The sequence below is a fragment of the Cynocephalus volans genome, chromosome 7 (genome assembly GCF_027409185.1).
Source record: "Cynocephalus volans isolate mCynVol1 chromosome 7, mCynVol1.pri, whole genome shotgun sequence".
NCBI lineage: Eukaryota > Metazoa > Chordata > Mammalia > Dermoptera > Cynocephalidae > Cynocephalus > Cynocephalus volans.
In genome coordinates, this window is record NC_084466.1 from 99,843,150 (window position 1) to 99,864,814 (window position 21,665).

The following is a 21,665-nucleotide window of genomic DNA, read 5'->3' on the forward strand; positions in this document are numbered from 1 at the left end:
CAGCTAATACTCATATTCAGGAAGCCCGGACAATCAACTGGAACAACTTTCCCAGGTTCTCTCATTACCTAACCTGTGCCTGGAATGTCCTTGGTCCCCACCCCCTCTGCTCAGATCCCACCCATCCCCGCACCTTTTAGAGAATCATCCCCCCCGGAATCCATTCTTGGCCTTAATCACTGCCAGACATCTCCCAAAGACCCCTAAAATGCCTGTATCACTCAGGACACTCCCTTCCCCTCTCCTAAGTTTCTTTCCAACTCTTCTCCTTCTGTGTGTCATGAGAGCCAGAAGAATTCAGAGGAAGAGGAGGTACACATTGGAGCCAGAGTGAAAACCTAGCTCCCTCAGTCCCACACCGACATGACCCAGCTGTGTTCTTCTTCCTCCCAAGACAATCTGCCCCAGTGCCCTAATTTGAAAATCCCTTCCTTCTGTGTCATTCTCCTTCCTCAACAGAAAGGGTGACCTTGGCTTAGAACCCTTATTGGAGAAAGTAAGTAAAGATTTAGGAATTAGGTGACCTGGAATCCCAATTTTAACTTCATCTCCACCTTGAACAGAGCTTCTGTTTAATAGAACAATGACTCCCCCACCTCCCACAGCCCTGTCCCTTACTATATTAAATGGGAACCTCCAAAAGATCAAATAGGATTAGGCCAATGGGCTATGCCTGACCACGTACCTGCAATCAGGCCAATCTCACAATTAGGATCTTCATAGCCACAGGTCATCATGGTTCCCACCGTGTCATTCACAACTGCAACTATGTCCAGGTCAAACTCCTGCAAAGGAAGCAGCTCTACTGTAAGTAGAATGTGCAAGTCAAAGAGGCACATCAGCCCAAGGCAGGCAGAGACCAGAGTCACAGGGACTGGGCGCAGGATGACAGAGGAGAGGGGCCTGGGGAAAGGGAGCAAGGCCAGGCATGAGCCTCAACACCATATCCTACATTTCTCCTCTTGATGGCTTCCCTGAGCATGTCCACCACGTCCTCCCCTTCACAGTCGGTGGCCTTGAAGCCTTTCGTCCATTCTATGAGTGTTCCCTGAGAGAGAGAAGGGGAAATCCATTTGAGCGATAGTTTGCTGGGACCACTGCACTACCTCACAGGCAAATGGATACAAGGCACTACGGCCGATTACTCGTCAGGCCCATGTCCTTTTGGCCATACTTCCACCTCTGCAGCCCTAACACTGGGCACAGAAGCATCACAGAGCACGATGCTCAGACAAGGTCTACTGCTGAGTGGACTCATTGCAGCAATTCATAGTCAAGGGTCAAATCATGCTCCCTGCCATGACTGCACAGAATAAAGGCCTTGGATCGTAGTGATCCTGCCTCTAATTTAGCCAAGGACAGGTAAACAAATGATCAAAGGTAAAGCTACAAAATGTTCATCAAAGCCTCATTCCACAACAAAAAACTAGAGGCATCCTATAATTCCAACAATATGGATCCATCTATATACATTGATATAGCAAATGTTATAATAAATCCATTAAAAATCATGCTGTAAGGAAATGTTGGATGTTAGAAAAAGATGTTCACCATACACTGCTAAGTGTATTAAGCAAATACACTTAAGTGTATTAAACAAATACGGATCCTGTTTTTATTTTAAAAAATCACACACACACACACACCCTCAAGCTGGAAAAAGTTTTGGAACAATATATACATCAAGGAGATTGACAATGGTTCTCTCTGTGTGCAAGATTATGGGTGCCCTTTAGTCTCTCCTTTTTATCTGCCTATATTTTCTAATTTTTGCAAATTAACATGCATAATTTTTTGTAATACAGAGAAAATAGTATTTTTAATTTTTAAGAGGAAGCCCAAGGTTACACTGTTAGCCTGAGGCAGAAGTTGGTCTAGCCCCAGACTCCATGGCCTGGAAATCTGGGGGTGATCTGAGGGCAGGCAGAAGTGGGGTGTCCAGGCCAGGAGAACCCCTAGGACAGGAGAGGCAGCCAGCAAACCTGACAGCAGTGCCCCCAGCCCTGTGGCTGGATGCCACCTACTCTGAGGCCCTCAGCCAGCAAGCCCCAGTCTCTCTCCTTCTCTCCACAGTCCTTGGAAAACTGTACCCCCTTTCTCCTTTCCTAGCTGATATATGTGGAACATTAGAGAGGCAGCCCCAACTGAAAAACCTCTTTTTCTTATAAATTGGCAATTACACAAAAATTTTTTAAAAAATTTGTTAAGCTCTCTTTTTTCTCCCAGCTGTCAGTGGCTTTGCTTCCAGCTGTCCATGGGTCTCCTCTCCCTCTTGTGTCTTCATGAGCCTCTCAGAACTGCTGGGGGCCTGGAGCCCTGCGTCCTGGCTTAAAGGAGCAACAGTGTCCTGGCGCTCGTCAGCAGTGTCCTGGCGCTCGTCGGTCGTTCAGTACCATAGACAGCTGCACACAGCTCCTCTCCCCGACCGTGTATTAATTTTTAATTGCAGCAGTAATACAGGGAAGCATTACTCTTGTAAAAGTTAAAATATTGTAACTGCTACATTCCTTCTCTGAGCAAAATATTCCTCGAATATAATTGCACAGAAATTTTTTAAAATCCATGAAACACACCTATAAAATAAGTATTATTTTTATCCCCATTTTCCAAATGAGGAAACCAAGGCACAGAGAGGTTAAGTAACTTGCCCAAGGTCACACAGCCAGTACGTGGAGAAGCCAAGGCAACCTGGCTCCAGAGCCCGTGCTCTTAACCGTTGCTCTCTGCTGCCTCCCAAGTAGGTTAGGCAATATCCTTGATGCACTAAGAACAGTGTCTGGCACAGAACAAGCATTATGTATATGGTTGTCAAATAAAAATCAAGTATTCATTGCATATGATTGCTACCCCATAGTTTACTTAGTTACGCTCCATTACCGGACATTTGGGTTTTTTCTAAGTCTTCATTATTGGCTTGGAGCTGTAGCGAACATCCTCATTCATTCCTCCCTGGGCACATGTGTGAGAAGTAGATGTGCTGGCTCTTAGGATGTGCATTTTTAATTTTGAGATCTCCAGCCATGTTGCCAGATGATTCCGCCTTCTGAAACCCTTTCACTGCGTTCTCTGAGTGAGCGGGTGGGGAAGGGTAGGTTGCTGAAGCGTGTGCTTTGATGGTGCCCTCGGAGCCCCAGACAGCTCCCTTCAGTTCTGACTTTGCACCTGCTCATCACCTGAGACCCATGTGCCTCAATTTCCCCACATGAAAAAATGAAATAGAATAGAAAATAGAATGGGATGTCCATAATAAGGGCAAATATTATTTCTTGAGTTTGTGCTTTGATTATATACATGTGGGTGTGCCGTGCATTACGGCCAAAATGGTTCAAAAACACCAGCACCAAAAGCATGCCTCCTGGGCACCAGGTCCTGGACCCTGAAAGGGTGGCATGCAAGACCAGGGACTCTGCAGGCTGGTGTCCTGGGCTGGAACCTTCACCACCATTTACTTACAGGTGTGGCAACCTGGGCAACTCACCTAACCTCTCTGTGCCTCCATTTTTCTCAACTACAAAATGATGATTAAAAACAGTGTGTACACGTGTGATGGGATATTAGCCTTAAACAGAAGGAAATTCTGACACATGCTACAACACGGATGAACCTTGAGGGCACTATGCAAGTGAAATAAGCCAGACACAAAAGGACAAATACTGTATGATTCTACTTATGTGAGATACCTACAGTAGTCAAATTCATAGAGACAGAGAGTAGAATGGGGATTGCCAGGGGTTGGGGGAAGAGAAGATGGGGAATCGGTGTTTAATAGGTACAGGGTTTTAGTTGGGGAGATGAAAAAGTTCAGGAGATGGAAGGTGGTAACAGTAGAACAACAACGTGAGTTACTTAATGCCTCTGAACTTTACACTTAAAAATGGTTACAGTGGTTAATTTTATGTTATGTATATTTTACCACAAAAAAAAAATAGTTAAAAAAAACAGGGTATACCTCATGGGGACGTTGGGTGGATTAAACAAAATCTTAAATATGTGTTGTTTTTTTTATTATTATTATCGTCATGAGCTTTCTGATTAATCTGCTGTTCTGGCCAGGGTTCTCCCTGTTAATTCAGGAAGTGGTATTCTGCTTTATGTCACTCTGATAAGGTCCACTTCACAAGCTGGTGAGTCAGTCTGCAAAGCCAAGGCCAGGGGTTGCAGAGAGTGTACCACCATGATGCTACATGAGCCCCCAGGTGACAGTGCACCCCCGCCTCACCACCACCTGAGATTATCTTGGCCTGTCCACACTGAATTTCTACTATGTTCGGCCTCAAGAGTTCATGATGATACTGAGATTTGAGCGCTCGCTCTGTGCCAGGTACCATGCTGTGCATTTTATACACCTTAGCTCATTTAGTCCTCACAATTATCCTAACAAGGTGGGTGCTGTTACCCCCATTTTTACTGAGACTTAGAGAAGTCAAACAGTCTGCTCAAGGTTATTGGGGTAGGAAGCATTACCAGCAGGGCTGCAACCCAGGCAACCCGTGACCTCAGAGCTCCTGACCACTGTGCTTCCCTGCCTTGCGAAAGACACTGGGCCTGTCCCTGCAAGAAGGCTGCCTGTTTAAGGGCTGCACTGTGTGGGAACTGGCAGAAATGCAACCTGTCTCCCTCCATCTGCAGCACAGACAGCTCTGCCCCAGCCTCATCCAAAGGCCCACCCTCACCCAACCCCCATCAGCTCCAGGCTGGGACCCCCCTGACCTAGTGGAACTCTGGGTGAGTCTCAGAAAGCATCCAGTGCCTAGTTGTCTCTAGGTGCTGCCTCTTTGTTACGCTGGTTTACCAGAAATGCTATGTGCCTGGCCTACCCAAGTCCCAGCTTCCCAATAAAAGACCCTCACTCATCACACGTAAAATTGACCCTGGGTGCAATGTTTTTATCCAAGAATTCCAAGAAGGACCTTGTGATAAAGGTTTTTAAATTATTATGAGTTATCTATTGAAATGACTCTGATGTCCTTCAACATCAACTAAATAAGTGTCCACGTGATAAATTCCTTCTGAGATACTAATATCAGGAAAGAAGTGCATTTCTTCTGGTGCACTGGTAAGCTTTCTTTCATCAGGTGACAGGAACCCTACAATCTACCATTTCCATGTTTACCTTGGCTGCCTAGGATTACACAGATTCTATTACTGCCCAATGGTTCTAAGTGGCCTTAACTGGTCATTATCTCTCTCTCTCCCTAATATGATTTGACCTCTCTCTGTCTCTCTCTCTCTGTATCTCTCTCTTTTCTTTTTTTCGGTGACTGGCTGGCATGGGGATCTGAACCACGTCCGCACTCTAACCAACTGAGCCAATCGTCCAGCCTTGACCTCTCTCTTAACAGCAGTGTTATGCCTGTATCCCTTTATTGCATACTACTCTAAATCCTTTTGTAAACTTCAATCCAAAAAATATTGAGAAATGGAACATAATAGAAAACATTAAATGGTTAGAATTCTCTATCATGTTTCCCCAGCTGCCCTGAACCTGAGACCCCTAAATAAAATGAGCAGTGACTCAGAGGTACCTTGAGATGCCCCTGGTGGAGGAAGGAAGCCCACTGGGCTGGCTGTGAACCTGGTGGGCTGTCTTACCTTGTCAATGCTCTTCTGCCTGCAGGGAAATGAGAACGTGAAGCCAAGAGGCAGGCGGGCTCCCTTGAGGCCCATGTAGTCCAGGAAGTCGGCGATGCACTGCACAATGTGGTCAAACAGCTGCAGGGAGAGAGGGCATTCACACGGGGCCATTGCTGATACGCGGTGGCAGGGTGGCACTCACATGGCACAAAACCCCGCCTGGCACTTACCTCCTCTCCAGTGCCCTGCATGATCTCCAGGGGGATGGCGAAGATCTTGTTGTACATTCGCACTGACTTCCTTCCACTTCTGATCTTTACCAGGAGGACCCGGAAGTTTGTTCCCCCCAGATCGAGGGCAAGGAACTTTCCTTTCTCTGTGGTGAAGAAAGCAGGGGCTGCATCCCACCAGCACATACCAAGCAGAGACTCATATCGGGGCATTGGGAGAAGAGGAGATGCCGAAGCCCAGAAGACCCAGAGCCTGCCCTCCTGGGACTCACAGATGAAAGGGGCATGACTGTCACCATGCACAGTATCAGGGCATCTCGCACCTGTCTGAAGCTAGACTGCTTTCTTTGGCCTCCACTTCTCCAGTAGCAAAGGCCCGGGCACCACCCAATATCACTAGTGAGGTGCTGTGAAAAGAGCCAAGGGACCTGTGGGTTCTGAGAAATGGCTTTTTATCTTGAGCAAGTGAGGCCAGGTTCCGTCTTTCCATATCTGCAAAGGAAGGAGGTTGGGCCTCGGAAGGCTCTTCCAGCTCTAAACTCCATTGGCTGACAGCCTTCTAGGGAGTCCCAAGTCACCATGTTCAGGTGTGGAGCATCTGGTAAAGGACATGTGTGGTACTTGTACTCAAGGGGCCTCCGAGAGTGAATCCGGGCCAGGCTACCCTGACGGCAAGAGACTCAGGAGGCTGTTTCTGTCCTGTCTGCACAGCCCAGAGCAATTGTTCATCACAAGCATGAAGTGATTTTTCCTGACTCCTCTTCCCCAGATCTCCACACCCCCACCTGACTAATGAGAAACAGATCAAGTCCTGCCTCCATGGTATCCTACGGGGCCACCAAACACAGTGCTTCTCACTTGTCCCATGTCCCATCAGAGTTGCTGTAACCCTCCACCTGTCTCCACCTCACTCACTCCGTTCTAGCCACACGGGTCTTTTTGCTGTTTCTGGATTTGCCAACGACGTCACTCCCAGCCGTCTCTCTGACCCCTATCCTGCCCTGGTTTTCTTCCTAGCACCTGTCATTTCTTGACATCTCGTACAGCATTTATTTGTTCACTGTCCACCAGCCCAACAGACTGTGAGCCCTGCAAGGACAGGGACTGTGTCTCGCTGCTCTCCCATCCTGCCTAGGAGGAGCCTGACACAGAGTAGGTGCTTAATAAAACTTTGAGCAGTGAAGGAAGAAGGATTAAAGGAATGAAAAAGATGAATAATTGAATGATATCTTTTACTGTTCTTAGTTTTTTCTCCCATATAAACTCAAAGGATATTGGCTCTACACAAGATCTTTGTTGTTAAGAGATTCACAGTGGGACCCTGAGCAGGTCGTCTAACCTCTCCAAGTCTCAGTTTTTGCATCCATAAAATGGGAACCATTCCCTCGTTAGGTGACATACAAAGTGGTTACGAGAATAAACTGAAATTAAAGGTTCAAAAGCAAATTATAAGATGTAAAGCATTTTACTAAGGTCATTATTTCTGGAAGAGGCTTATGAGATTCAAAGAGGTAAAATAACTTGTCTGAAGAACAGACTCCTTGGCTGGCTGGGTGGCTCAGTTCATTAGAGCTTGGTGTTATAACACCAAAGTCAAAGGGTTTGGACCCCCATACTGGCCAGCCGCCAAAAAAAAAGAAAAAACTGACTCCACTATTTAGTGACTTCTTTCAGCTGAGTACACAGAACCAGGAGAAGCATGAAAGGTTGGAAGAGTCAGGGGCAGAAGGTGATGAGAGGAGAGAGGAAGAAGCCAGCCCCAGAAGAGAACAGCCAGAGAAGTGGGCAGGACAAGCCCGGACAACCCCAGGATCTGAATGGAAGCTCCTGGGGACAGGATCTAGGTCTTCAGTTTGCTCACAGTATGCGGTACACTCATGACCTCACCCGCGTGCACACATGCACATGCACAAAACCTAACTTAGCATCTCGCTGCAAATGCCTGGGTTAACAAAAGTTAGAAGGAGTACTAACCTTCCATCCTACTCCCCTCCCTCCATTACAGGCATGAATCCGAGGCTCTAAAAACCAGAAGCCTAACTGGCTTTAAGGAGGTTTGGTGGGAGCCCACCTGTGCCGTCAGGCATCCCGCACACGTAGGTGGCCAGCATCTTGACCGTGGCCAGCGGGTGCGTCTTCCTCTTCAGCCCGTACTCGAGCTCAGCCCGCATCTTGTGCTGCACACCCACGAGTTGCTCGCAGGCCAGCCGGAACAAAGCCAGCACCTCGTCAATCTGCTTCCGCTGGGCCTGCACGCGGGAGGCCACCGCGGTCACCATGGCAGCCCCCTTGGTGCTGCCACTCTCCGACAAGAGGAAGCGGACGTCACAGTTTGGGACCAGTTTCCTCACCACCTTGTGCAGGCGTTTGGGGTACCTTAAGACAGGAGTGATGGTAAAATATTGAACGACCATAAAGGCTCGGCTCGGCTGATGGGAACAGATGCAGGTGTGGCGATGGAACGGGTCCTGCTGGGCCAGGGCTCACCCCTTTAGCTGCTGGATGATAGGGAGGTCAGAGGTGATAGTGGGGAGGGACTAGGACAGCTGGGGCAGAAGAAGGGGTGCTTGTGAGGCTCAGGGAGGTGCCTATTTTACCAACTAATATTTCAACCAGGAGGGCATGTCCACACGTGACATACTGACTGAGCATCATCTCAGTCCAAAGGGGAAGGATTTCCTTCTCGGCTCTTTCCAGGGTGTACCGCCTGACTCCCAAGGCCACCTCTGTTAGCCAAAGGGCTTTCTTTCTCCCTCCCTCTGGGAAACTCTCATTCCCCTGTGTCTTCCTACCAGGATCCTTCGTGTGAACTTGGCAACCTCTGCCACCCCTATTTTTCCCCATCTTTAAGGAGATGCATCTTACTTTCCAATCTTACTGCATAGTGGGTATGTAATACATAATAAATAAGTAGATGAATGGATGGATGGATGGATGGGCATATGGATGGATGGATGGATGGATGGATGGGCATATGGATGGATGGATGAGCATATGGATGGATGGATGGATGGATGGGCATATGGATGGATGGATGGATGGATGAGTGGGTGGGTGGATGGATGAATAGGTACATGGGTGGGTGGACACAGGAGTGGATGGCTTTCCTAATAAGAAAATTGGCTTTAGCAGAATATTTCTTTAAGAGTGATCTCCAAAAGCAACCCAGCCAGCTAGGTGAATGTGGGCTATGGACCCACCTTTCCCTTGTAATCTCAGTACCAATGGGAGGTGGTTGGGTCCAGCTGCCCAGAGAAGCAGTGTAGTCCGGAGAGAATACTGGGCTCTGGCCCAGGGAAGGCTTGTATGGGGGAGGGGGCTAGTAGGCAGCACTCACTGAGGGTGTATCTTGTAGAGTGTGCCATCCATGCCCACCGTGGTCCGGAGCCGAGGCAGCTTCTTGTTCTCTCGGAGACGTGTCAGGATGGCTGCCAGGGCTGCTGCACAGAGGTTGGCTGAGCGGAAGGAGACGATGGTGCAGACGTGCTGGACGGCGATGCAGTCAGCCTCAGATGGCTCCAGGCCCAGGTCCATCAGGATCTCTCTTGTATTGGCAAGGCCTTCTTTATACCTGACCAGGGGACAGAGTGAGAGGACCACACTTCTGCATCCCATGGGTATCCTCCTGGGGAAACCTGCTTTCCCCCTCTCAGGATTGTGAAAACAAATAGTCTGGCACATAGTAAAATAATAACAACAATATTAACATGGATGAAAGCAGCCACCATTTATTGAGCACTCACTATGTGCCAGGTACTTGTCTAAGGATTTTACATGTATTAACTCATTTAATCCTCACAACAATCCTAGGAGAAGTACCATCGTTACCCTGTCTTACAGATGAGAGATATGAGTCACAGAGTAATTGGTTCATGGTCACACAGCTCAGAAGTGCTAGAGCCAGTACCTGAAGTTAAATACAGAGCAGTTAGATTACAGGCCCATACTTTTTTTTTTTTTTTTGGACCGGTAAGGGGATCGCAACCCCCAGCACGGTGTCGTCCGCACCACGCTCAGCCAGTGAGTGCACCGGCCATCCCTATATAGGATCCGAACCTGCGGCCTCGGTGCTACCAGCGCTGCACTCTCCCGAGTGAGCCACGGGGCCGGCCCTACAAGCCCATACTTTTAACCACCCTGTGCCATTCTGCCTTTCACAGAAACTCTGTCCCTGCCAAGCTCTGCACAGACACAGACTCTGGGGGTCAATGCCACAGTGCTGAGCTCAGAGTCTAAACTAATGACAAAGCTCAGGACAATGACTGAGGAGCAGGACCCCAAGTCAACTGGGGCCAGCAGCTCCCCACTCCAGAGACCTGTGTGATGCCTCAAATCACCAAAGCCGAAGCCAGCCCTGATGGGACCAGAGGGAAAAGGCTCAGCTATAGCAAGAGTCCTTCACTTGGATTCCACACATGGGCTCTAAGAGATTCCAGGATACCCTGATGTCTTAAGCAAAATTGTGCATTTTGGAGGTAAAGGGTCCAGAACCTGAATCAAGTTCTTAAATGGGTCTGTGACCCTAAAAAAATCTACAAGTCACCACTTTAGAGAGGTAGAGGGCAGCAAATAGAAGGATAGGGTAGCCCTCTGACAGGAGAGTCCCTGGCTGATAAAAACAACAAGAATGTTGCACCTGAGTCAAGCAGGAATTGCTAAACCATCCGAAGCAGTGCAGGTCTGCAATCCTCCTGGTAAAGCAAAAAGACCTGGTCCCCATGTCGTTCCACCACCCTGAGCACACCACACCTTGGCCACCCACCCTAACCCTCTGCAGAGTCAAGGCAGCAGGGACCTGCCAGCAGCTTACTTCTCCATGGCAGCCACGTGTCGTGTTTCAATCTTGCCCTTGGTATGCAGAGCAGAGGATTTCTCGCCGCCAAACAGGAGGCCAGCCTTGGCCATCTTCAGCAAGATGAGCCTAACAAGCTCCCCCAGGTACAGGCCGCTGATCATCTTCTCGAATCTGCAATTTGTGCACACGTCAGTGGAAGCTGTGCCTTTGGTTACACAGCATCATTTCCCAAAGACCAGGAGCCACGGCCCATGGTCAGGAACATGTGCAGCCAAGGTCTCAGGCCAGGCCCAGCTCAGCATGCCCTTGGGAGACCACTATCCTCCACGAGCTGCACTATAAACTGAGAGCTAGAGGACACCTACGATTCCTCCCTGCTCTCAAAGCTCTGGATCCCAAGAATCTTTATCTCAGATCATTCCTGGCCATGGGGGTGCCAGTATCATGTGGGCATAAGGAACTTCAACTTCACAGACTTCAGGTACTTTCCCAGGATCACACAACCACGCCATGACAAATCCAAATTTCAGACTCAGACACTTCCGACTCCTACATCAAGCTTCTGTCCAAGAGAGAAAGATGCTGTGCCCGTGAGATGGCTCAAATGGCCCCAAAGAGGTTCTACAATAATGTGGATGAGACATCCCTCAAGGATAGGGTAGCCTTTGGAAAGGGTACCTACACCTTTACTCTGATGTACACACCAACAAACAATCACTAATTGCTTCCTGAAGTAAACCTATTAAATATAATTTTTATCCTTCAAACATAAGAAGACACAAAATCAAGGACAATCCGTTCACATATAAACCTTATATATTTCACTATAAAAAGTCTTAGAGCTTTGAAGAAATAGAAGGTAATAAAAAGAAATTTAGGTTGGATTTGGGGGAATGGAATTAAGGGAAACAGAAATAGGTGAAGATGATAAAGTCCCCAAAATGGACACCATGTCCTTGGGACATGACTGCTCGAGGTCACCAGTACAGAGCCTGTGTGCTGGGGGCAGGTGCAGTCAAGGAAGCCATGTGCTTGGCAGGTGTGCAGTTCTGGTGTGGGAATGGTTTCTAGCTGGTGCCTAAAATATTTATTCACCAGTGCGTCTTGCAAAATGGTTGATTCCATGGCTGCAGCTGGGAAAGTGTGAGATGAGCCTAGAACATCCTTCTGTGCCAGAAAATAAAGAAGTACAGAAAATACAGAAGTGCTTAAAGAGGGGATGGGAACATGTCAAAAGGACACGGGAGCCAGCTTGGAGGGGCTTCCTTTGGCCAAATCTGAAAAAATGCAAGTATTGAAATAGATAATGATAGAAAGAAATTAGAACCCATTAAATAAAAGAATTCATGAGTCCACACTAGTATAAATAGATGGAGAATATAAGAAAGCTCTTCCTTACAGTAGAATCACAACTAATAATCACAGAAGAAATGATGGGTTAGAAATTCATCAATGCTAAAATGACTGAGAGCTTGACAAGGAACAGGGTGTTTACAGAGTCTCAAAGCATCTCTTCACCCGATACTTACTCATTACAAAGGGGATAAGAAATCTGTTGAGTCTCCCTTAGCCAAGTGATTCGAGCTAACACCAGCAGTAACGGGACAAGCAGAGATCGTGGGCCTCCTGCGCTGGAAAGGACACACCCTTTGTGCAATATTCCTGCCAGAAATGCATAACCTGAATCCAATCATGAGGAAACATCAGACAAATCCAAATAGAGGGACACTCTGTGAAATAAATGGCCTGTATGCTTCAAGATCATGAAAAACCGGAGGAACCACTCCAGGGAGGCTGGAGACACATGGCAGCCAAATGTCACGTGTGAGCCTGAATTGGAGCCTAAACCACGACATTTCTCTTTCCTTTTATAAAGGACATTAGTGGGACAGCTGGTGGATTTTGAGGAAAATCTGTAAATCAAATATTAGAACTGATTAAGTATTAATTTCCTAATTTGACCATTGTAGTGTGGTTACATGAGAGAATGTACCTGTTTTTAGATAATGAACCCTGAAGTATTTAGGGATGAAGCCATATTATGTCTGTAACTTAGTCTCAAATGGTTGAGGAAAAATTAATTTTTATACATACATACATATATACACATACATACAAAGGGAGAGAGAGAATGTTCCCATTTAGGGAATTTGAGCAAAGGAGGGTGTGGGAAATTTTGTACTATTTTCACAACTTTTCTGTGAGTCTGAAATTATTTTAAAATTTAAAGAAGTAGGACTGGCCGGTTAGCTCAGCTGGTTGGAGCACGGTGTTATACCACCAAGGTCAAGGGTTCACATCCCCATACCAAAAAAATTTTTTTAATTATTTTTTTTTAATTCAACAAACCCTTAATGAGCTGCAATAATGTGTAAAACACTGTGTGTAGAATGGAAAGAAAAAGCAACCGTGTAGCCTGCACTGAGAGCTCAGCCAGCATATGAAGCACTGAGGCAGACACCTCACTAATTACGCTGCAGGTGAGTGTGGGACAAGAGCTGATAAAAGCTCCGGGAGACCTGAGGCTGGGAAGGACGTGGACAGCAGACACAGAGGGATGGCCCCACCAGGGCCACCAGGTGCAGTGTGATCGGGCCTCTGAGAAAGCAGGGTGGCCGGGGGAGCCACGGAAACACAGACATGAGGAATTCGCAGAGTCCTGCCGCCTCGCTGCCCTGTCTGCCCTGAGGCCACCCTTCTGAGTACTCTACAAGGGTGGGACCCGGGTCACTTGGTTCACGGCCTTATCTCGGTGCCTTGTGTGCACGTGCCTACTGCAGGAATATTGACTGAATTAGAATTAGGGGATGACTTAGGGGAAATCACTCAATCGATTTCCCCATCTGTCAGAGGAAACTGGGATACAAGCCTTGCCTTATAAACTCGTGATGGATAACCAGTGGCAGCTGGAGCCTCCCAGGTAGAAGGGGTGCCCGAGTGACCGGTACTGCCTGGTGCCACACCCCGGTCACAGCCAGAGGGTACTCACAGCTGCTTCCCCGGGTTGAGAGAGCCAAGGTCCAGCTCCCGGTCAAAGTCAGTGCGGATGTCGTCCAGGGCCCCGTCGTCACCGAAGGCCCCCCACTCCGTGTTGATGCACATCCTCCCCTCGTCCCCCTCCACCAGGTCGATGTTGCTCATGTCCTCCATGTAGCATGCGTTGGTGCCTGTTCCTGAACAAGGGATCAGAGAGAACAGGCAGAGAGAGCAGGTTCCGGCTGGGCAGAGACAGAGGACACCTGGCTGCTGGGAGTCCTGAAAGTGCCACAAAGTGCTTTGGGTCCATTCCCAGGCCAGTTCTCGGTGGAGGAGGCAGCTTGGGCAAGCCTCAGGTTTATGAGGAATAAAGCTGACTGTCAGGTCTGTGCTTCTCAGGGGTGAATGGTTTGCTGCTATGAATGGAGTCTATCTGAAGAAGTCCCTGATGAATATGTATGAAAGCTGTCAAAGCACACTCACACCAGCAGGAGGAATTAACCTAACCACAGAGTTAATACCAAAAAATATCAAAAAAAAAGATTTTTGTAAATATAAAAAAAAAAAAATCAGCAGCTCACAGTGATTATTTAAGTCCTTTCCCTAAGCTGCTTAGCTTCCTTTCTATCTGATACTAAAATTATTCTTTACATGTAGCCTGCCATATCCATAATATGTAGTGTAAGCTATGTCCTTATGTTTGGCGATGACTAGCTACCACCTAAGAGAGTGACATTCTATTATTCAAATGCAAAATCACTCCAAGGAAATGCCTCAAACATCTGAGTATTGAGGAATGACTGAAAAAGGGTACAATCTTTCTGGAATCTTTTGAAATGATGGAAATGTTCTAAAATTGGATTGTGGTGACAGTTACAAAACTCTGTAGAACTAAAAATCATTGAATTGCATACCTGAAACAAGGGAATTTTTATGTCTCCATAAAGCTGTTTTAAAAAAAATTTTTTTTTAGTATCTTACCCTGTCTGATACCTGGTACTCTGGTCTGAGTATTTTATCTTATTTTATTTTATTTCATTTTATTTATTTAAGGCAGCTGGCTGGTTCAGGGATCTGAACCGCTTGAACTTGGTGTTACAACATGGTCTGAGTATTTTAAATGCCAATGTGAAAAATGAGAAATGTAGAAAAGCAGAATGTAACATAATATTCAGAAAAAGCTTTTCTCAGAAAAGTGTGGACACTGTTTAAGCATGGCATGCAACCTGCAGGTTACCAGACACAGTCACTAAAGCAGGCACAGTGGGTGACAGCAGGAGGACATGACCGGCAAGCACCCGTCCATTCTGAGATGTGGGGCCCCTGGAAACTTGAGGGCAGACAAGCCCCCCAGGTTGGAAGACCCTGCCCTTCAGGAAAGTCAGGCTGAGGAGGGTGCTGTTGGAAACTGAGGAAGAGCAATTCAGAAAACTTCTCCAATAGTGATAAAGGACTGGGAAGAGCAGAAGGGGGTATGCAAGAACCTGTAGAGCAGATCGATGTCTTTACTGTACACCGAACTGCCTTCTCACGGACCCTCCAGCAGAATCCCTTCCAGCTCGGGCACTGAGACCATGCACTGGACACCTCCCTGCGCCGTGACCTCCCCGGCCCAGGCGTCTACCACGTCTCACCTGACACTGCAATGGCCTCTTGGCATGTTGTCCTCCTTCCTCTCTCATCCCCAGTAATCAGTTCTCCACACCGCAGCCAAAATGAGCATCTCAAAAATTCACATCCTGCTACCCATCCCCACCAAAGTCCTCCAGCGCCTTCCTGTCTCCCTCGGGGTAAAAGCCTGTGTGACCTTACAGTGACAGTTCCCCATGTCCTACACAAGCTGCCTGGTCTGCCCACTCACTCTGGCCTGAATCATCTGCTACTCAGCCCCACTTAATGAATTCAGCCACTCGTCAGCCTTCTAGGGTTCCTCCAGCACCCCAGACTGGTTCCCATTTCAGAGGCTTAGGTTCCTCTTTCCTTAGTCAGGGACTCCCTGCTCCCCATCTCCATGGCTTAGAAGCAGACCAAAGACCATGTCCACACGGCTGCCTGTCCTCATCGCTGAGGTCCCTGCACAAATGTCACCCTTCAGCATCCTTCCTGACTGCCTCCCCCATGAGCTGTCAGTCACGTCACCCTGCTTTATTTTCTTTACCATACTAACCACCAACTAATGAGAAATTACCTTATTAGTTTGGGCCTTTGTGTCCTTTCACCCAGCAACCCACTGAAAGCTCCACGAATATGGAACTCACATGCCCCGCACATGACGGGCACTCAGGAAGCACGTGTTGAGTGAATGTGTTAATCTTCCACCTCCCTATGTTGCTTCTCCTAAATATGAGTAGATAGTGTCGGTGCCCATTCCTCAGAATTTGCTCAGAGTTTCTGTAAACTAAGCCCCAAACCAGCCCTTTTCCCCCACCCCTAAGAAAGAAGTCTAGTTGAGTTACCAATGATGACACCAACTTCACAGTAGGGGTCATCATAGGCGCACGTCATCATGGTCCCCACGGTGTCATTGACCAAAGCCAGGATGTCCACGTCCATGTCCTGCTGAACACAAGGCCGGAAGGCATCCGTGGGTGGAAGGGAGGTGCTTTCCCTCATCTTTGCCCACAGAGGAAGCCAAAACAGAGAAGGGGACTGGTTGAGACATCTCTAGGTACTGCCTGCTGGGCCTGCCTGGAGGAAACGAGGCTTTGACTGAGGTTTGGGGTCTAGGGAAGAGAATCGCTGGGAGCTGAAGAGGGGTGCACTGCTCTCGCTTTGTGGGTGAAGGCCTCTGTGCAATGGGAATAAGGGACAGACCACCAGGCCCCCAACCTCTGTTTGTGGAGCCCCAGGAAGACACTGAGAAAAGCATGTTTATCCTGGGAGCAATGGTATTTTCAGCAGAAAACTAAAGTCTTCACCCACAGGCAAGTGCAGCTCCAAACAAGTCCTCCCCATGGGCAGCATCAGGGTTTCCTATTCTGCCCAGTCAACTTGGGTTATTACACCAAGGTTACCCAGAGTTTGGAGGAACATTTTAGAGAAAAATGAAAACAAGAGAAAAACACAGGCTACAAAAGAAGACGATCCCAACTTTAAAGAGAAAAAAGACTGGAAGGTTATATATCAAAATATTCCTCCTGTTGTAGGGTAACAAGCAATTTGGGTTTATTTGTGCACTTTTGAGCTCAGCAAGGAGCAGAACAGGTCTTGCTTTTTGCAGTTGCTTAAGTTATTGTAAAATATATTCAACAAGTAGAGATAATCAATGAATAGAGGGTGGAAAGTGGAATAGAAAACCAGCCTGGAAAGAACATGCTCTTTTAAGCCTGGAGTGGGGGAGGCTACACATAGCATTGGAGCTAACCAAGACCCTCTGAGAGGCCTGCGGGTGCTGCGGAGGCCCCAGGGAAGTTCAGGGTCACCCTTCAAAGGTGATTGGAGTAAGCCCCGCATACCTAAGGTCAAGGGTGGGTTTATCCAAATTGGCCACATCTGTCCTACAGTGGGACCTTCCCTAAGATCAATACCTTCTCCGATTCTCCTTCCAGGCAGGCACAGTCTGAGACCCTCCCCCCGAAAAAGGAGATAGGACTGCGAGGGCACCCCAGCCAAGGTAAATTCCTCACCTTGTGTTTTTTCATGGCTTCGGTCAGGCGGATCACTACGTCTGTGTCCTGAACTCCCCGAGCCTTAAACTTCTTCGTCCATGAAAGCAGGACACCCTGTGGGCAGATTCAGATCCAGTCCAAATGAAGGAGACACTCCATGAGAAACTGAGTGGCAGAAACTTCATACTTACACTGCAGCCCCCATGGCCTTCTCTTCTCCCAGCTGAGTCACCCCAATTCCTTTAACATTGCTTCAGAGGCCTTTTCTAATCATTTAAACAGCTTTATTACTCTCATCGGAGTGGTTTGTTCTTTTTGTTTGTTTGTTTGTTTGTTTTGGCAGCTGGCTGTCATCGGAGTGGTTTGAAACATTATATGTGGTGGCAGAAAGAGCAATTGCTGAACAGTTAGAACACGTGGATTTATGAGACATTGGAGCCTCAATTTACTCATCTGTAAAATGGAAATATCACCTCCTTCATGGGAATGCTCTGATAAAAATATCTGGTGTATTACATGTGCAGAATGCATGGTTTGCAGGTCCACAAAATAGAACCAACGTGGTGTTCCCTTGTATGACTCCTTCAGGAATGTAATTTCAACTGGTAAAATGGTTCTCAAGTTGCATTATCAATTATTTGCTTACAAATGGCGTTTCCCAAGAGTTTTGTGTCTGAAATCGCAAATAATCACAGAATATTTCAGACTGGAAGAAAACTTGGAAGTTAATAGAATCTCCCCGTCCATTCAGTCAACAGCGGCTGAGTCTAAGCTCTCAAACTTTCCAAACACATCTCCTCCAGTCCTCTCAGTTTATGGATTTAAAAAAAAACCCTGAAATTAGAGACAATTAGGAAATTGCTCCAGGTCTGGCAGTGAGTGGACAGAGCCCAGCTAGAACTCCCGACCGGCCAGCAGGGCTTTTCCTTACACCACAGCGCCACCCTGTGGCAGCTCTCCCTAACCTCTGCCTCCATAGGCTGTGGCCACATCCCTGCCCGACCACGGAGAGGAGAGATGTGATAGGGACAATGTGGGACCTGTTGAGGAAGGGTAGGAGGAAGTGAGGGATACATGCTTGTGATATAATGCTAAGAGGGGGAGTGATAACATACAACTATATATTTTTAAAACTGTATGGGGAGGGAGAGGGGGACAGGGAGAGATTGGACAAGGGGCATAAAGAATAAGTATGATTTGTAACAATATACATACTAATAATATTGATTTGATCAACATATGTCAACAAAATTGAACCCCCAAAATGTGTATAATCAATTATGATTCAATAAAAAAATTTTTTAACTGTATAAACAGCATAACACCAGTATTTACTGTAGATGTGAATAGAAGGAAAACCCCACAATTCTAGTTGAGTATCTCTGCATGTTTGGATTATAGGTGACTTCTATTTTCTTCGTTAAATTTTTCAATTCGTACCCCTTCTTTTTTTTAAACCTTGAAAAATTATTAATTACCATTTTATCATCAGAAAACACACACATACACAAAGAAATTTCTGTTTGGCTAAGGTTTTCCTCTTCCCTCACTAAAAACAAAACAAAACAAACACAAACATAGACCAAAAAAATGTGACTTCTTCCTTGTAATTCTCATGCCCTTATCTTCTTTAATCATTTTTAGTCTCACAAAGAACCCTTGGTCACATCTCCTCATGAAGGCTTCCCGTTCCCACCACCTTTTGCGCTTACCTAGCTGAACAGACCCCACCTTCTCCAAGAGTCCTTATTTTAGTGTCACAAAATACAAAATCTACATCTGCAGCACAGTCATGATCAAATAGCTATGCAGTACAAGTCCACATTAGTTATTATTACTAATGACTTCTCTTATGGTTTAAACTTTTCTATTTAACTTTAGACTTTACTGAAAGTCAGTTTGGAAGGAAATTTTATAAACTACAGGTAATTCAACTAGACTTTGATGAGACAAAGCATTTCTACCCTCCTCAATGTGATCAAATACCCTTCCTTAGTCTAAATGTTGACTAAAAATCCTTATAGTGATAAGACAACATAGGTCAAAATGCTTTCAGATACCTACTGACATTTTAAACAAAGTTCTAGAGCTGTGTCCTTTCGGAAAGGCAGTGTGGGCAGGGAGTTTATGAGCTTGGGCTAAGCCACTCTCAGCTGTGTGGCCTTGGGCAAGTCTCTTAACCTCTCTGAGCTGCAGTTTTTCTCAAATATAAAATAGAGATAATCATATCTACCCCGTATGATTGTTTTGGGATTTTAATGAGATAATACACATAAAAAGTTCAGCACAGTGCAAAGTACAGTGTCAACACCTGAGGTACAGTGCTACAGTATCATTATTACTATTATTATTATTATTGAAAGATGTTGGTGGGTATTTGACATAGATAAAATGCCAAAACGAAATCCTGGATGGACAAACCATACATTGATTCCCGCCACCCACCCACTCCCATCCCCCCATCCCTCGTTATCAAGAAAATATGTAAGTTTGGTTCTCAAAGTCAAATTAACTCCCACGGAGCCTGAGAACTTAATTCTTCCTTCCTGCGTCTCTCTTCCTGACCTCGAATAAGAGGTGTTTAACTACCTGGCATGCAGCCAGCACACTCCTGCTCCACTACCTGCACTAGAACCTGACTTTGAGGCCCAGTTCCAACTCCTCCTTGCATTTCCTCTACTGACTCCTGGGACCCCTGCTCTTCTAGCCAACAAAGACAGGACACTTGAAAGCCAAGTTCTGCTTGGCCTCTTGGCCATAAACATTCCCTGAAACCTTCCTTATATTATTTTTTCCTAATCCTTTCTTTATAAAAGGATAAAAAGTAAACCTCAGCCTGTCCCCTGTATAGATGATGGCAAATTCCCACTCAATGAATAAACAATTGTTGCACCTTTCAATTGTGAGATAGTGTTCGAGTACCTCTTAAACACAATGCATTGTGCTAGAGACCCCAGGATGGGGAAGAAGAATTATACAAAACAGCGCCTGCCCTCTGAAAACATCTGTTGCATTGGGCGACAAGGTATAAAAGCCCAAAGAGAGTACTATAGAGACACTTATGGCCCAGTAGCTACCGTTTATGCATCAGGCACAGCACTGGGTGCTTCAATGCTTTGTCTAAATTTCACCTCAGCCCAGCAAGTAGGTAACATTGTCCCAGCTTTACAAATGAGAAAACATGAGGCTCAAGAAGTGATTTGTCAAGGGGGACACAATTTTTTCTGAGTCATGATTCAAAGCCAGGTCTCGTACATAAAAGCTCATTCACTTTCTACTACTCCATCCCAGTAGGAGGCTCAAGTCAACAATATCAAACACATTCTGAGGTCGTTCATGATTTGAATGTCAACTGGCTGTCCTAACCAGAATGTGCAGTAGGAGATCAGGTGCCACAACCCCAAACAGGAGTAGCCTGGGGAGACTTGGCTCTTGACCATAACCCCCTGACCTCAGAAAGCACCTTGTCCTTTCACCCGTCCCCTCTTTACTTTCACAGATTCACATAAGATCGGATTGGGCTTCCCTCTGTTCACAAACTGAAAAACTGAGACACATAAGGATGCACCCTAGCCTGGCGAGTGGCACAGCTGAGACTGTACGTCCCAGACACTGTGTCTGCTCAAGAACATTTTCACTCCAGTGACCCCACCTCAATCCTCCACCTGAGGGCTCACTGCAGAGGGACAGTCCCTGAGCCTTCCGGCTCCTATTCCAGTCACCTACGGCAGGGTTCTAGGTGTGGTCCCCAAGCCAGCAGCATGGGCCTCACCTGGGAAGGAGAGCCTGCTAGAAATGCAAATTGAGGGCCTCACTGCAGACTCGCTGATTAGGAAACCCCAGGGTAGGGCCCAGCAATGTGTTTAACAAGCCCTCCAAGGGATTCTAATATACAGCAAGGTTTGAGAACCACTGAAAACCATTCACTCCCCATGTTAAGTGTAAAATCAAGGCCACGGGTTAACAAGCTCCCTGCCTCACATGCCACCTCAGCACTAACAGAAAGAAAAGACAAAGACAAAGGAAAAAGAAAACTCCTGCTCTTCCCTCCCAGGCCCAGCCTGACTCCCCCGCCCCCTCACTGGCCTTACCTCTTCCAATTTAGTCTGTCTGCAGGGAAAAGAAAAGGTGAAGCCAAGGGGCAACTTCTTATGCATCAGCTCCTTGGTCTTCATGAAATCTGCCAGACAGTCAGCTACGTACTCAAACAGCTGCAGAGAAGAGAAGGCGCCCTAGTGACTCCGCAGCGCCACCAGGGCCTCCCCCTGCACAGGAGCCGCCTGCAGTACCTCCCCGCCGTGCCCTCGGATGATTTCATTGGGCGTCGGGTAGAACTGACTCTCCATCTGGACATTTCGCTGCCCCTTTTCAGACACCTGCACCTTCAAGACTCGAAACTTGGATCCTCCAAGATCCAGGGAAAGGAACTCTCCATTTTCTATTAAGAAACAAAAACAGTTACTACTTATTGAGGGTCTAGGA

General features: G+C 46.9%; 1 protein-coding gene across 1 annotated transcript in view; it reads right to left on the reverse strand.

The window, feature by feature from the left end:
• HKDC1 (hexokinase domain containing 1) overlaps positions 1-21,665 on the reverse strand; it is a 43,653-nt gene that overhangs the window by 11,472 nt on the left and 10,516 nt on the right. Inside the window, exons 3-14 of the mRNA XM_063102806.1 lie at positions 21,473-21,621; positions 21,275-21,394; positions 17,202-17,297; positions 16,032-16,131; positions 13,589-13,772; positions 10,615-10,770; positions 9,142-9,375; positions 7,876-8,180; positions 5,805-5,950; positions 5,593-5,712; positions 953-1,048; positions 686-785 (exon numbers count right to left, since the gene is read on the reverse strand). Coding sequence (XP_062958876.1) covers positions 686-785; positions 953-1,048; positions 5,593-5,712; positions 5,805-5,950; positions 7,876-8,180; positions 9,142-9,375; positions 10,615-10,770; positions 13,589-13,772; positions 16,032-16,131; positions 17,202-17,297; positions 21,275-21,394; positions 21,473-21,621 — 1,806 coding nt within the window. The remainder of the gene's footprint in view (positions 1-685; positions 786-952; positions 1,049-5,592; positions 5,713-5,804; positions 5,951-7,875; positions 8,181-9,141; positions 9,376-10,614; positions 10,771-13,588; positions 13,773-16,031; positions 16,132-17,201; positions 17,298-21,274; positions 21,395-21,472; positions 21,622-21,665) is intronic.